At 48.8% G+C, this 14,324-nt stretch overlaps 1 protein-coding gene across 6 annotated transcripts in view; it reads right to left on the reverse strand.

Moving 5' to 3' along the window:
* Positions 1 to 14,324, reverse strand: part of TEAD2 (TEA domain transcription factor 2) — a 474,234-nt gene that overhangs the window by 34,044 nt on the left and 425,866 nt on the right. For all 6 annotated transcript variants that reach the window (XM_078655077.1, XM_078655080.1, XM_078655076.1 and 3 more), the window contains 2 exons: positions 11,789 to 11,923; positions 11,261 to 11,319 (listed from right to left, as the gene is read on the reverse strand). In XM_078655077.1, the coding sequence (XP_078511203.1) occupies positions 11,261 to 11,319; positions 11,789 to 11,923 (194 nt within the window). The remainder of the gene's footprint in view (positions 1 to 11,260; positions 11,320 to 11,788; positions 11,924 to 14,324) is intronic.

Below are 14,324 nucleotides of genomic sequence, written 5' to 3' on the forward strand. Positions count from 1 at the left end.
TTTCTGGTTGATGAAATATCCCAGATCGAAGAGAGTAGCAAACCAGACAGAGGCAGCCTGACAAGTCGGTTATCATACAAGGGAAACAAATGTACTCACTGGAGGCGAAGATGAGCTGCCACTTCTGATCTCACTTTTGTGAGTATTTTGAGTATACTACAGTATATATTCATAATGCTTATTCTTTGACTGAAAAATTCAGATGCTGATGAAGCTCTTCCTCGATTATGGAGGAGTTTAATCAGTGCCCATCAGTATGGACGATATGATATGATCTAGTGCCATCATTTGAAAGACTACACTATAAAAACTGATTTGGTCTCTAAAAGGCTCTAATATCAGTCTGATGCCCGGCATTTTCTGGAATTTAATCTCTGTTCTTTTTCATTCTCCAGGATTAGCTCAATTGCTTACAGACAACGTTTTTGAATTTCGAAAACAAAATCCACGGATGACTTCTGGGATATTGGAGGTCACAAGGGAGATACGGATAGAATTTTTCAAAAGGTTTCAGGTTTAATCAGAATTGAAAATTCACTATAATAGCGAATTTGCCAATGATCCCCCACACTCAATGTGTTGTTTTCTGAAAGCCCTAAACATATTGGGAAGGCTGATAAGAACACTGTCACTGCGATGTAGTGGTAATTGCACTCAAAGATTAGGCAGTGAAGTCAAATCTGAACATTTTAATAAACATGTAGCTCAAAAAGAATTTTACGCATCTTGTGGTTCTTCAAAAGTTCAATCTTTAAATTCAGTGGATAATGTGTTAGATACATTTAATACTAAAAAGCAATAATCACAAATAAAACAACAATTGAAAAATCATTTTGGAATATGATTAGTATGAACGAGACTCAGATAAATATCTTCCTAACTATAACAAGTAAAGCACAAGTTACTACTTGTGTAACGATATATCTGTAAGAGACATTAGTTAGTGATAGATCCTTACCGTAGAATATCCCCAGGCGCCAGCCTGTATCCGGAAAGTTTTGCTTAGCAGTACCCCTGCGCATCAGTAGTTGGAGTCGTGCGGCTCCGCGTCTATCGCTGGAGTCGTAAGCGTCGAGATGACGTCACGGTGACTACTTAGGCGCCACCCATGCGCGCTGACGTCAGTTCTGCACACGACTTTCCACGCTGAAACGCATATCCATGCAAGAGACAGACCATTGGTGCATAAAACTAGGGCCCTAAAAAGGGATAACCGTAACCCTAGTAATCAGCTCGCAGAACAGGGAGGATGGGTGGGGCGGTAAGGAATTTATTACTAACTAATGTCTCTTACAGATATATTGTTACACAAGTAGTAAGTTGTGCATCTGAAAGAGACAAGTTAGGGATAGATTCCATACCTTAGAATAGATACCCCAGCAATACCAACCCCTGTGGTGGGTCTGCGAACGAGATTACACCAAAAAGTCACGGAGTACAGATCGGCCAAAGAAGCCGTCTCTTCGGAACTGACTGTCAAGGCAGTAGTGCTTTGTAAACGTGTGCAGCGAGGCCCACATAGCTGCCTGACAAATGTCCTACAAGTGAACACCGCATCCCAAGGCAGTAGTGGCTGCAGTTGCCCTGGTCGAATGGGCACACAGCTCCACAGGAGGCTCCTTCTTGGCCAAGGAGTAACATGCTTTGATGCACAAAACAACCCACCTGAAATGGCCTGTTTGTGCACAGCTGGACCTTTTTTGGTGCCCACGTCGCCAACAAAGAGCTGATCATCCACCCGGAACTGTTGTGTACGCTGCAGATAGAGAGCGAGCGCACGTTTTGGGTCCAGACGGTGGAGCCTCTCCTCCTCCCTTAAAGGATGCGGAGGCGCGAAAGAAGGTGGGCAAAGGGATGGTCTGCCCGATGTGGAAGGGCAGAATAATCTTTGGCATGAAAGAAGGACGGGTCCTTAAAACCACCTTTTCCGGATGAACAGAAAGGAAAGGAGGTTTAGAAGAAAGAGCCTGGAGCTCACTCACTCTACTGGCAGAGGTGATAGCAACCAGAAAAACAGTCTTTAAGGTAAGCAGACATAAAGGACAATTATGAAGAGGCTCAAAGGGAGCGCAACATCAGACAAGATTTAAGTCCCACTGAGGCATTATAAAAGGCAGGGGAGGAAAAGTGTGTGTAATGCCTTGAGGGAAACGGTTAACAACCGGGGAATTAAAAAGAGAAGGCTGATCAGGAAGCCTTAGAAAGCAGAGATGGCAGAAAGATAACCTTTGATAGTGCCCAGAGCAGAGCCCTGCTGGGCCAAAGACAGAAGAAACAGAAGAACCTCAGAAAGACCGGTAGCAAGGGGATCCACAGCCTTTGCTGTGCACCATGCCACAAATTTGTTCCATCGGCAGGCGAATACCGTTTTAGTGGAGGGACGCCTGGCTGCCAGAATGACATCACAGACTTCGGGAGGAAGATCGAAAGGTGTAAATTGCCGCAGCTCATATTCCACACTGGAGGTAGAGACTGGACAGGTTTGGGTGGAGGACCGTCCCCTGCTGCCGTGACAGAAGATCCTCCCGAAGAGGTAGACGGATCAATGCTCATACTGAGTAGCTTGGGATACCATACTCTTCAAGCCCAGTCCGGAGCCAAAAGAATGACTTGGGCCCAGTCGTGTCTGATCTTCTTCAGCACTCTGGGCAGAAGTGGTATAGGCGGAAAGGCGTACAACAGACCGCAGCTCCACTCGAGACGAAAAGCGTCGCCAAGCGAGTGCTGCCTTGGAAATTCCCACGCGCAGAACTGATGACATTGCGCATTCTCTTCGGTGGCGAATAGATCTAACCAGGGTTCTCCACACTGCAGGAAAAGACCCGGCACTACGTCCGAGTTCAGACGCCATTCGTGATCCATCATGCACCGGCGGTTGAGTTTGTCCGCACTGACGTTCAGAGAAGGTGTTGAACCACCAAGGTAATGCCTTGACGTTCCAGCCATGTCCAGAGGCGCAGAGCGTCCTGGCATAGGGTCCACGACCCCACCCGCCCTGTTTGTTGCAATACCACACGGCGGTGGTGTTGTCCATGAACACCTGCACTACACTTCCCAGACAGAGGGAAGGAATGCCTTCAGTGCAAGTTGGATCACCCACAGCTCCAGAAGGTTGCTATGGAGCCGGGACTCTGCCGGAGACCAGAGGCCTCTGACCTCCGCCTCTCCCAAGTGGCCTCCCCATCCCAGGAGGGACGCATCCGTCACCACCTTTTGCTCCGGTTGGGGAAGGGAGAGGGATCTGCCATTGACCCAATAGCGATTCATGAGCCATCTCTGCAAGTGTCGTGCAGAGCCCTCCGAGATCTGCACATGATCAGACGGGTTGCCCTGATGCTGCGCCCACTGGGACTTCAGGTCCTACTGCAAAGCTCGCATATGCCATCTGGCATGTTGCACTAACAGGATGCAGGAGGCCATCAGGCCCTGGAGCCGGAGGGTCATCCTGACTGAAACCAAGGACAGAGGCTGAAAGATCGGAATCATAGCCTGAATATCCCGGACTCGCTGCTCGGGAGGATAAACCCGAAACAGCGTTTTATTAAATTATTTTTTTTTATAACTTATATGGCGCAAACAGCTACCCAAAAAGGGTTTCCCGGCGCCTAAGAACACAGACACATGGTGAAAAATACAGCAGTAGTTGTTCAAAGACACTGGTCAAACAACCAGGTCTTTATCTCTTTTCGAAACCTGGTGAGACTTTGCTCCTTTCGTATATGGATAGGGAGGGTATTCCAGATGGATGGGCCTAGATATGCAAAGGATCTTCCTCCCATCCTGGCCAGTTTGAATCTAGGCACACAAAATTGTTCAGCTGCTTTTGATCGTAGATTTCTTTCTGGAATGTAGGGAAAGGCCAGTGTCTGAAGATATTTGGGCGCGGTACTTGTTTTGATTTTAAACATATAGTTAAAAGCCTTAAACCTGATACGAATTTCAACCCTCAGCCAGTGCAACTCACGCAGGTAAGGGGACACGCTGTTGTGCTTGGGTATAACACAGAGGAGTCGGGCTGCCGCATTCGGTACAAGCTGCAGTCTCTTTATAACTGCCTTGTTTGCACCCAGATACAGGATGTTCCCGTAGTCAAGCCGGGATGTAATTAAGGCATTGACCACTGTTTTCTGCATGGGGATAGGCAGCATCCAAAGGATCTTCCTGAGCCACTTCATGATCGTAAAGCAAAGGCCCACTACCTTGTTGGCCTGTTGCTTCATGGACAAAGAATTGTCCAGTATTACCCCCAAGTTCCTAGCATGGGTCACTGGAATAGGAAGATTGCCCATCTGGGCAGGCCAGTGTGGTGTACTCCACAGCTCTGGCTGTTTGCCCAGGAGGAGAATCTCTGTCTTGTCTCCATTTAATTTCAACTGGTTAGTTGTAATCCAGTTGAAGATGTTCAGAAGGCCCTCTTTTAAGGGAGACGAAGATGATATCTGGGGTTTAGACAGTGAGAAGACAATCTGAGAATCGTCTGCATACGACATGAAGGTAAGTCCCGCCTCTTCCACAAGGTCTGCTAAAGGTCTAAGATAGAGATTGAAGAAAAGGGGGCTAAGGATGGAACCTTGTGGTACTCCATGGGGGGATTTGAAGTGTCCCGAGCATGCAGCAGCCGAGGCTATTTGGTATGTCCGCTGGCTCAAAAAGGATCTGATCCATTTCAGAGCGGGTCCACCGATTCCATTTTTCTCCAGCCGAGTAACTAATTTTTTTATGCGACACAGTGTCAAAGTCTGCGCTTAGGTCGAGTAGAACAAGCGCAACCGTCCGACCATCGTCGAGGAGTTTCCTAATTGTTTCAGAGATACCCAGTAGGGCGGTTTCCGTAGAGAAGCCAGTGCGGAAACCTGATTGGGTAGGGTGAAGAAGGGCATTTTCCTCTGAGAAGAGAGATAAGGCTGAATGCACATGCCTTTCCAGACATTTAGAGAAGGCTGGTAGGAGTGAAATAGGCCTATAATTGGCCAGTTTGTCTGGATCTGCTGTTGGTTTTTTCAGCAGTGGGGTCACAATGGCGTGCTTCCAAATAGAGGGTACTGTGGCAAGCTCTAGAGATGAGTTTAAAATGTCAGCTATAATCTCAAGGGCGGGTGCATCCAGTGTTTTAATTATGTTTATGGGAATGGGATCCAGTGGAGAACCAGATTTGATCGTTTTCATAATAGAGATGAGGGTATCCGTTTTAATAGGTGGCCATTTATGGAGGGTCTGGGTTACAGTCGAAGTAGACTCCAACTCTTTTTTAGATGGGTCAGAGTTGTTCCCATCTATCTCAGTAATTAGTTTGTCAATTTTGTCAGAAAAGAATTGAGCTAAGTCCTGACACTGCTTCTCGTTCAACGGGCATAACGGAGCAGTAGTTTGTGCTCCGGCGAGGTCTTTAACAGCGTTGAATCCAGAACGCTCCGATGTAGGGGAGCTTCTGAGAAGGACTCAGGTGCGACTTCGGCACGTGGATGGAAAACCCCAGCAAATGCAGGAGGTCGGCCGTAGTCTGAAGGTGGGTGATGACTGCTTGGGGCGAGCCCACCTTCAACAACCAGTCGTTGAGGTAGGGGAAGACTGACACCCCTGAACTGGGCAGATGAGCTGAGACCACCGCCATCACTTTCGTGAACACCTGAGGGGTGCTGGTAAGGCCGAAAGGGAGCACGTCAAACTAAAAATGCAGGTAGCGCCGGTGGGCCGGCAGGACAGGGATATGAAAATAAGCGTCCTGCAAGTCCAAAGCTACCATCCAGTCTCAAGGGTCCAGGGCAGCCAGGACCTGAGCCAGAGTCAGCATCTAGAACGTCTCCTTCCGGAGGAAGCGATTGACATCCCTGAGGTCCAAGATGAGGCGCAGGCTCCCCTTGTCCTTCTTGGGGACCAGAAAGTAGTGAGAATAACAACCACTCCCTACTTCCTGAACGTGAACGCACTCTATGGCCCCCTTGGCCTGGAGGGCCAAGACTTCCTGGGGAAGAAGAGACAAATGATCCCCCGAAAAGCGGTGGTACCGAGGTGGCATGGCTGGAGGTGGGGACTGAAAGGGAAGCGAGTAGCCTTGGCAGATTATCTGCAGCACCCACTTGTCTGATGTAATTTCGCGCCAGTGGTGGAGGTGATGGCGGACCCTGCCACCCACCGGCAGGGGGTGCTCCATGAAGCTCTGATTAGGAAGGCTTAGAGGTGGAAGCAGTGGGGGTAGAGGTGGACTGGCCTGCACGCTGGTTCCCAGACCAGTCCCTGCGGATGCTACGGCTGCGGCCATGCGGAGGCTGGTTCGGCACAGACTTGTTGGAGGAGCGTGCCTGGGTGCCTCTGCCCTGGCCACGAAAAGAACGAAACCCAGGAGTGGCAGGGTTCTTCATAGAAAGGCCCATGGACTTGGCCATGGCCCTCGAGTCCTTAAAGCGTTCCAGAGCACTGTCGGCTTTTCCGCCAAAGAGACGGGAGCCATCAAAGGGCATGTCCATGAGCGAGCCCTGGACATCGGGCGACAACCCAGTTGAACTCAACCAGGTATGGCGCCGCAACGCCACAGTCGTGGAAATTGCCCTGCCCAACGAATCAGCGGTGTCCAAACCACATCTGAAGGCAAACTTAGCTGCATCCTTACCTTCAGCGGCCGCTTGGGAAAGGTCAGCCTGGGCCTCTGCAGACCTGTGGCTCGGAATCCCACACTGCGTGGGAGTAACGGCCCAACAAGCAATCGGTGTTAACTGACCGCAGCCCAAAGCTGGCCAAGGAGAACAACCTCTTGCCAAATTGTTCCAGCCTTTTAGAGTCCTTGTCCGGCAGAGACGTGGGGAAGGCACTCTGCGACGTCGAGGCCTGAATAGCCAGGCGCTCAAGCATAGGGTGAGTAGTCAAGAAGGCAGGATCACCAGGAGCTGGGTGGCGACGCCTTGCGCGTTTTACTCCACCGGTGCCCCCGTGGCCGGACGCAACCAAGTGTTCAGACGTGAGTCCCTTGCTCACTTTGCCACTGGATTCAAGCAAGCTGGGCTGAAGACGGCTGTAATGCCAGAAACCGGTCCTCGGAAGCTTGTTTCCGGTCCAGGGAAGGCATGGCTTGGCAGTTCGGGCTGGACTGTTCCCATGAGGCACATGGTCAGACTGATTTGCATATAGCCATGTCTGAACTGGGGTGGCAGAGTGGGCTAAAGAACGGTGATGGATTAAACCCAGATCTTTTGACTGGGTGTCAGTGTTTGATTGGTTCAGATGCTCCGTCCATCACCACCCCCTTTTGTACCGCTTTTGGCCGCCATAAGTGTGGCAGGGTATGCTCAGACGGGAGTCCCTTGCTCACTTTGCCACTGGATTCAAGCAAGCTGGGCTGAAGGCGGCTGTAATGCCAGAAACCGGTCCTCGGAAGCTTGTTTTCGGTCCAGGGAAGGCATGGCTTGGCAGTTCGGGCTGGACTGTTCCCATGAGGCACAGGGTCAGACTGATTTGCATATAGGCATGTCTGAACTGGGGTGGCAGAGTGGGCTAAAGAACGGTGATGGATTAAACCCGATCTTTTGACTGGGTGTCAGTGTTTGATTGGTTCAGATGCTCCGTCCATCACCACCTCCTTTTGTACCGCTTTTGGCCGCCATAAGTGTGGCAGGGTATGCTCAGACGTGAGTCCCTTGCTCACTTTGCCACTGGATTCAAGCAAGCCGGGCTGAAGAAGGCTGTAATGCCAGAAACCGGTCCTCGGAAGCTTGTTTCCGGTCCAGGGAAGGCATGGCTTGGCAGTTCGGGCTGGACTGTTCCCATGAGGCACAGGGTCAGACTGATTTGCATATAGCCATGTCTAAACTGGGGTGGCAGAATGGGCTAAAGAACGGTGATGGATTAAACCCAGATCTTTTGACTGGGTGTGAGTGTTTGATTGGTTCAGATGCTCCGTCCATCACCACCCCCTTTTGTACCGCTTAAAGCTTTCCAGAGCACTGTCGGCCTTATCGCCAAAGAGACGGGAGCCATCAAAGGGCATGTCCATGAGCGAGCCCTGGACATCGGGCGACAACCCAGTTGAACTCAACCAGGTATGGCGCCGCAACGCCACAGTCGTGGGAATTGCCCTGCCCAAGGGATCAGCGGTGTCCAAACCACATCTGATGGCAAACTTAGCTGCATCCTTACCTTCAGCGGCCGCTTGGGAAAGGTCAGCCTGGGCCTCCGCAGAACACTGAGGCAAGACCTGAGGCACGGAATCCCACACTGTGTGGGACTAACGGCCCAACAAGCAATCGGTGTTAACCAACCGCAGTCCAAAGCTGGCCAAGGAGAACAACCTCTTGCCAAATTGTTCCAGCCTTTTAGAGTCCTTGTCCGGCAGAGACGTGGGGAAGGCACTCTGCGACGTCGAGGCCTGAATGGCCAGGCTCTGAAGCATAGGGTGAGTAGTCAAGAAGGCAGGATCACCAGGAGCTGGGTGGTGACGCCTTGCGCGTTTTTATCCACCGGTGCCCCCGTGGCCGGCCGCAACCAAGTGCCCAGGAGGACTTCAGTAAGGGCCTCATTGAAAGGAAGCAGCGGCTCCGACGCTGTAGACGTCGTCTGGAGCACCTCCGTAAGGAGATTGGTTTTGAGGGCTACTATAGGGAGGTCGAGATTGAGAGCCTCTGCATCTCGACGCAGCACCACGGAGTAGGAAGCACCCTCCTCCATAGTAGGTGGATGGGAGTCAAACCCCGGGTCAGAAGACACATCAAGCTTGCCCGCATCATCAAGGCCGTCCACCCAATCCTGCTCGGAGTCACACTGCCTGGCAAGGGGGTCCTCGGAGCTGTCCAAGTCCTCATCCAGCTCCAGTGTAAATGGAGCCTGCTGCAGCGGCATCGTCGAAGCCGGAGAAGGGACAAGCGGCGTCAGGAACAACGCCGAAAACGCCGACGGTCGGGACCGAGCAGGAGCCGTATCCCAATTTGGATCCCAGGACGGAACAAAATGGTCCGGGAACCGGGGATAGGGGTGGGAGAAACGGCCTGTGGCGCAGCCAAGGGCGGCACCGTGGCCGGAGCAAAGGGTGGTGCCGGCACCTCCACTCCTACTCGGACGACGGCGTGGGGTACCGACGGACAGAGCGGGGCCCCACTTTTTCCCGAGCTGGTGCCGGGTGAGGTGTGGCGACTTCCCACATAATGCTGGGAGGGGACGAATAATTTCATTTTCCACCTGTTTACATGGGGGACCCAAGTTGCTGGTAGGAATATTCTGATTTGATATCGTCTTTTCTTATATAAAAGAAACTTTGCTTGCATTTGCTATATAATCACGGTCCTGAAGAAAGCTTGATAAGTTTTATCCACATAGCCGAAACATGTCGACCACTCTGCACTACGCCCCCATATAGTTATAATGTCTTACTATTGGGCGGAATTTTAATTTTGACACGGGAAGAGTACACAATAAACATATTTTCTGTTCTGGTAGTCAATTTTAAAATTTTTCTTTACCATTCACATCTTTTCACAGAGCACTGCACTCCATCAGTACTTATCTTTGAAATATACTGTGGCTAGATATTCATCATGACAGTCCATCTTTGTACCATCACGTGAAAGGATGGACAAGCTTTGGATTCATCATACGTATCCCATGTGATGATATTCCGCCACATTGGTGGTCTGATGGGAGTTTTTCAGCCACGGTAGATTTCTCTATGTTCTATGATCCCATATAGTTCTCAGGTGCAATACTACACACATCTTTTGTGACCGTATATCTCTGGTTTATTGTTTGCCGGCAGCACTGCACCTCGTGGCGCCAGAGTCGGTGGCGCAGGATCCTGTGGTGCCGGTGGCGGAGCTGCCGGGCCAACAGGATCTGGACATGGGATCCTGGGCCCGAAGGAGCGCCGGCGGGAGCCCGGGGCCTGAAAAGGCGGTCTATGGAAGCAAGAAACTCTTGCATCTGTTCAGGAGTCGCCGACGGACCCGGGTAGAGCGGGTAGGCCGCGGGACTCCCTGGCTCCAAAGAAACCGCAGGGGCAGAGCCCCTGTCCCCCTCCGGGTAGCGATAGGGGGACGTCGGAGAGCGAACATGCTTCTTCAACTTCTTTTTATGGAGTCGACTACCGGAATCTGAAGGCCAAGACTTAGATCCCGAGGAGCGACGGCTCCGGTCCCGCAAGCAGACCTGTGAACGGCCCGTAGATGCGGAGCGGCGCTGAGAGGAATGCTGGACCTCCAGCAACTTCCGGCGCCACTCCCGTAAGGCCTTCGGGCCATGGCTCGACAGTCTTGGGAGTCATGATCGGTCTCCAGGCAGTAGAGGCACACATCGTGGGGGTCCGCCACTAAAATGTTACGGCGGCACGACCCACAAGACTTAAATCCGGGCATCCATACATGCACCAGGAGACAAGACAAGGGGACAAAAAGCATTAAAAAAATAGTAAAAAAATGACTGAGGTACGTGCTCAATCCGGATCTGCGCTTTTGGCGCGGAAAAAGAAAGAACTGACGTCAGCGCGCATGGGTGGCGCCTAAGTAGTCTCCGTGACGTCATCTCAACGCTTACGACGCCAGCTACGGACGCGGATCCGCACGACGCCACCTACTGATGCACAGGAGTACCACTAAGCAAAACTTTCCAGATCCAGTCTGGCGCCTGAGGATATTCTAAGGTAAGGAATCTATCACTAACGTGTCTCTTTCAGATACAGTTTATTATATGCCAGCACCAACCTCAGGTTAGAAACAAAATGGCTACCGACATGAGGGATTGAATTGATTTTAAGGAAATACTGAAAGGTATCAATTACCACACACAAAATATGATACTCTGCTTTTGCATGGGAAATCCTTAGACACCCAGACTCAAGATTCTGAAAGCAAGGAAGATCTATAGTGAGGCATTTTGAAGGAAGGAATAGAGAGAGCCAATCAGATGTTTCTTTGGCAACTCATGAGATTTAATGAACAATCTTTGAAGACCCTAGGGTCGAGGGATGTATGTTGGGGACAATGGGGGAATCTGTTTTGGATTGGTAAAGTTTAATATCAGAAAAATACAACATAGTTTCCCATGTCCGGCACAGAAACCATTTTTGGAATTATTTAGCAAAGGAAAGCATGACATTGGCGTACAGGCTAGCATCTAATTATCTTTCCCTACTGATCAAGCCGCATACAAACTAGTTCAAGACATGACATGCAGTGATGGTTGGCATCTACTGGCTCTTCTCTTTAAAGACCCAAATATATCAATCACATCTAAACCACAAGTGTATGCATGTTTTTATCATGTCAACAGCTTAGAGGTTACTTACTCTTGTGTTAGACGTGCTTGGCCAGCACCTCCTGGCCAGAACTGGAAAAAGTCAGGTGACTGAAAATGAAAACAGGAAAGATGAAACATTACATCAATAATGTGTTGACTGCAAAATACAGCCATTAAGAAAAGCAGCAGCAGAGAACGAGAAGAGTGGGAAATAGCTAACAATTTAGTAGTCTATGCACCACCTGTGTTCATAGAATTGTCCTTGCTAATGAACGCACACTTGGGCTACAACCAATCCAGTCTATAACTCACACTCTCAGCTTGTGCAAAAGGAAATGTGGGCACATCCAACCAGAACTGATCCCATTCCTATCTACAAGTGACATTATATGCTGAAGATGTGTCTTTGATTGTGATTACATGGTGCGCTTCTGGTATAATTTTCCCTGCAGTCCTCCTCTGTCTGTGGCTTCAGAAGCCCTGTTTTACCTAGAGTAAGCACTCCCATGGGACCAACCTGGTACAGGAAGCGAGTGCGCATGTGCACACTGGAATAGAAAGTCAAGTCAGTACTCACCCCGGGGGCAGGCGCAAATGGGGACTGAGAGATGCTGGACATCCCCAGCTTGCTCTGGATAGCAGTGGCAGAAATGAGCTGCGCCGAGGACATGGCAGCCATGCTTTGGAGTGCTTTATCCTTTGCCACTTGGTCCTAAGACACGGTAGAAAAAAGAAGACATTTGTTGTACTGACCCACGACAACATGTGAGCCAAGAGCACGTAGGTGGGACTGTGTGAGGGTGCACTGCAAACACAAGGGCCATTCATCAACATACACTTCACAGTTGGGTCAATGATCAGGGGGCAATCTTTTTCACAGACAAGGTTCACCTCATGCCACGGAGAAGCAGTAGATCCGTACACTGCACTGAATAAGTAGAGCTCAAACTCGTTCCCATCGTTTCTATGAACTCTGTGGAGGACTTGCAGTAATCGAAGTGATGTCAGGGCAGTACACAATGGACACGATATATTGTCTCTTCGTTATCAAAACTAGTTGTTAAAGCTTCAGTGCTACTTAGCAAGACAACAGGACATTACTACATCGACGGACTAGGTACTACCTGCACACTGTTGTCATTTGCTTTTTTTCTCACTGAATTTGAATATTTCGTTTTCAAGTAATGAGGTTTTGAAACTTTGAAAACATTTGCAGATGTGTTCAGCTTTCCTCTTCCTCAACAATAGGCAAATGTCGTGACGTTTCTCACCACAGAAGGTGTAGTTTGACCACAAAAGCAAATAAAGGCAGAAACACTCTATGGAAGCCGAAAAGTGAAGGCAGCCGAAACAATGTCTGAAGTCTGTCTGCGTTGGCTCACAAGAAAAATATACAAAACTGTAATGTAATCCAACTATAAACGCATAGTTCATTTTAATCATTACTGGCAGTAATTGGCGGTTGTTTATAGTCAAAGACGTTGCACAATTGCTGAAGGCGGCCAATAAAAGGAGGGATTTACCTCTCAGCCAAAAACACATGACAAAGTCTTTAACGACAAGATAACAGTGATCGGTAATTATAGTGAAAGTAATGGACCACACAATCTTTTCTTTTCAAGGAAATGACGGATTCGATCCTTTACATATGTTGTTTATGTTAACACAGATTTGCATCCTCATATTGGCCAGGCTTCCGGCCTCGCTCACACCTTTGCTGAGGGGGGGTAGTAATTATTTGTATTGTGCTGAGAGCCTGCCAACCAGTACCAATGATTATCACCTAACCGAGAAAATGTTTGTACATTTTAATAAAAATACCAAAGTCAAATTACTAGTCTCAGGCAAACAGGAGCGTACACATACTGGAACATACCCCTAAAATCTGTATTGGCAAATGGTCCACCATTCCAATACCACAAAATGAATCCATACCTTTCAAAGATCTTGCAGCTCTACAGAAGCCACCACTGTATACAGCACACAATACAACAACTGCACAACAGGACAATATCGTGGAGCAATACTTCCTTAAAAAAAAGGTCCTTGCTGCAAAACCCTGCCATTAGAAACTGACATGTTCCAAGCCTAAGGGGGGAGGGGCCTCAGATTTTTAAAGCTATTTAATTGTGAAGGCAAGGAGCTTTGAAGAGAAAAGAGTTTCTACGCTGTGCCAGTCTGAGGAAGAATTAACTTCCTTGGGGTTATCTTAACTTTCACCAGCCCAGCGCTAGTAACACTTGTATTTCCGATGTATGCAGGCGCTTCCGGGTCCTCTACAGGCCTCCCCTCAAGTACGAATGAAGTGACTGAACAAAAGCTTGTGGTTTATATCACCAACACGGGTGGGTGTTTCAAAGGGCGTGGGGTGCATCATTTGAATAGTTTAAAAAATAGCTGAGTGATGCAAATGTGTGAATTACGAAATACGTGTCTGGACACTGATGATGTTGTACAATAGTCCCTAGCTTAGAGATAAGCATGGAGGATATGAACAGTGGTCACCAAATTAGGTTATATGATGCAAATGATTTGGGCTTAAAGGTCCATGCAAACCAATAGAAGACTCAGATTGCATTTAACAAGCAATTCACCAACGCAACCCATTGCCTAGGTCTAGCATCTGTCACCCAAGCAATCATTACACGACAGTTCACAAAGGAGAGCAGAAAATAAAATAAAGGCTGGACATCATCTGTTTCCACAATGTGTTATAAAGTCAAAATACAAGTTGAGTCCAGAGGCTCTGGAAGTTTTCAAGAGGACGAATGTATTGCGTATAGCAGCTAACCCTCTGTGGATAATTGCATACCTACTTCCAGTTATCTGTGCATTTATCTATCTGAGTTATGTTATTGGATTATTTACTACATAAGAAAGGAGAAATGTTAATTTACCATGACTGTTTTATCAGGCACGCAATATCATTTGACAACCTCTCTTGACAGATGTGGTGTGTGTGGCTGGAATGAAAATGGTGCGATATTTGTGTAGTTTGCTATGGTGCGCAACATTTCTTGTAAGCAGTTGTTGGTACTGGTAATAAAAAATACATATCTGTAACAATAGCTCCTCAGATTCATAATCTTAGAATTGTTACACACCAGCAGAAT

The sequence above is a fragment of the Lissotriton helveticus genome, chromosome 7, assembly GCF_964261635.1.
Source record: "Lissotriton helveticus chromosome 7, aLisHel1.1, whole genome shotgun sequence".
NCBI lineage: Eukaryota > Metazoa > Chordata > Amphibia > Caudata > Salamandridae > Lissotriton > Lissotriton helveticus.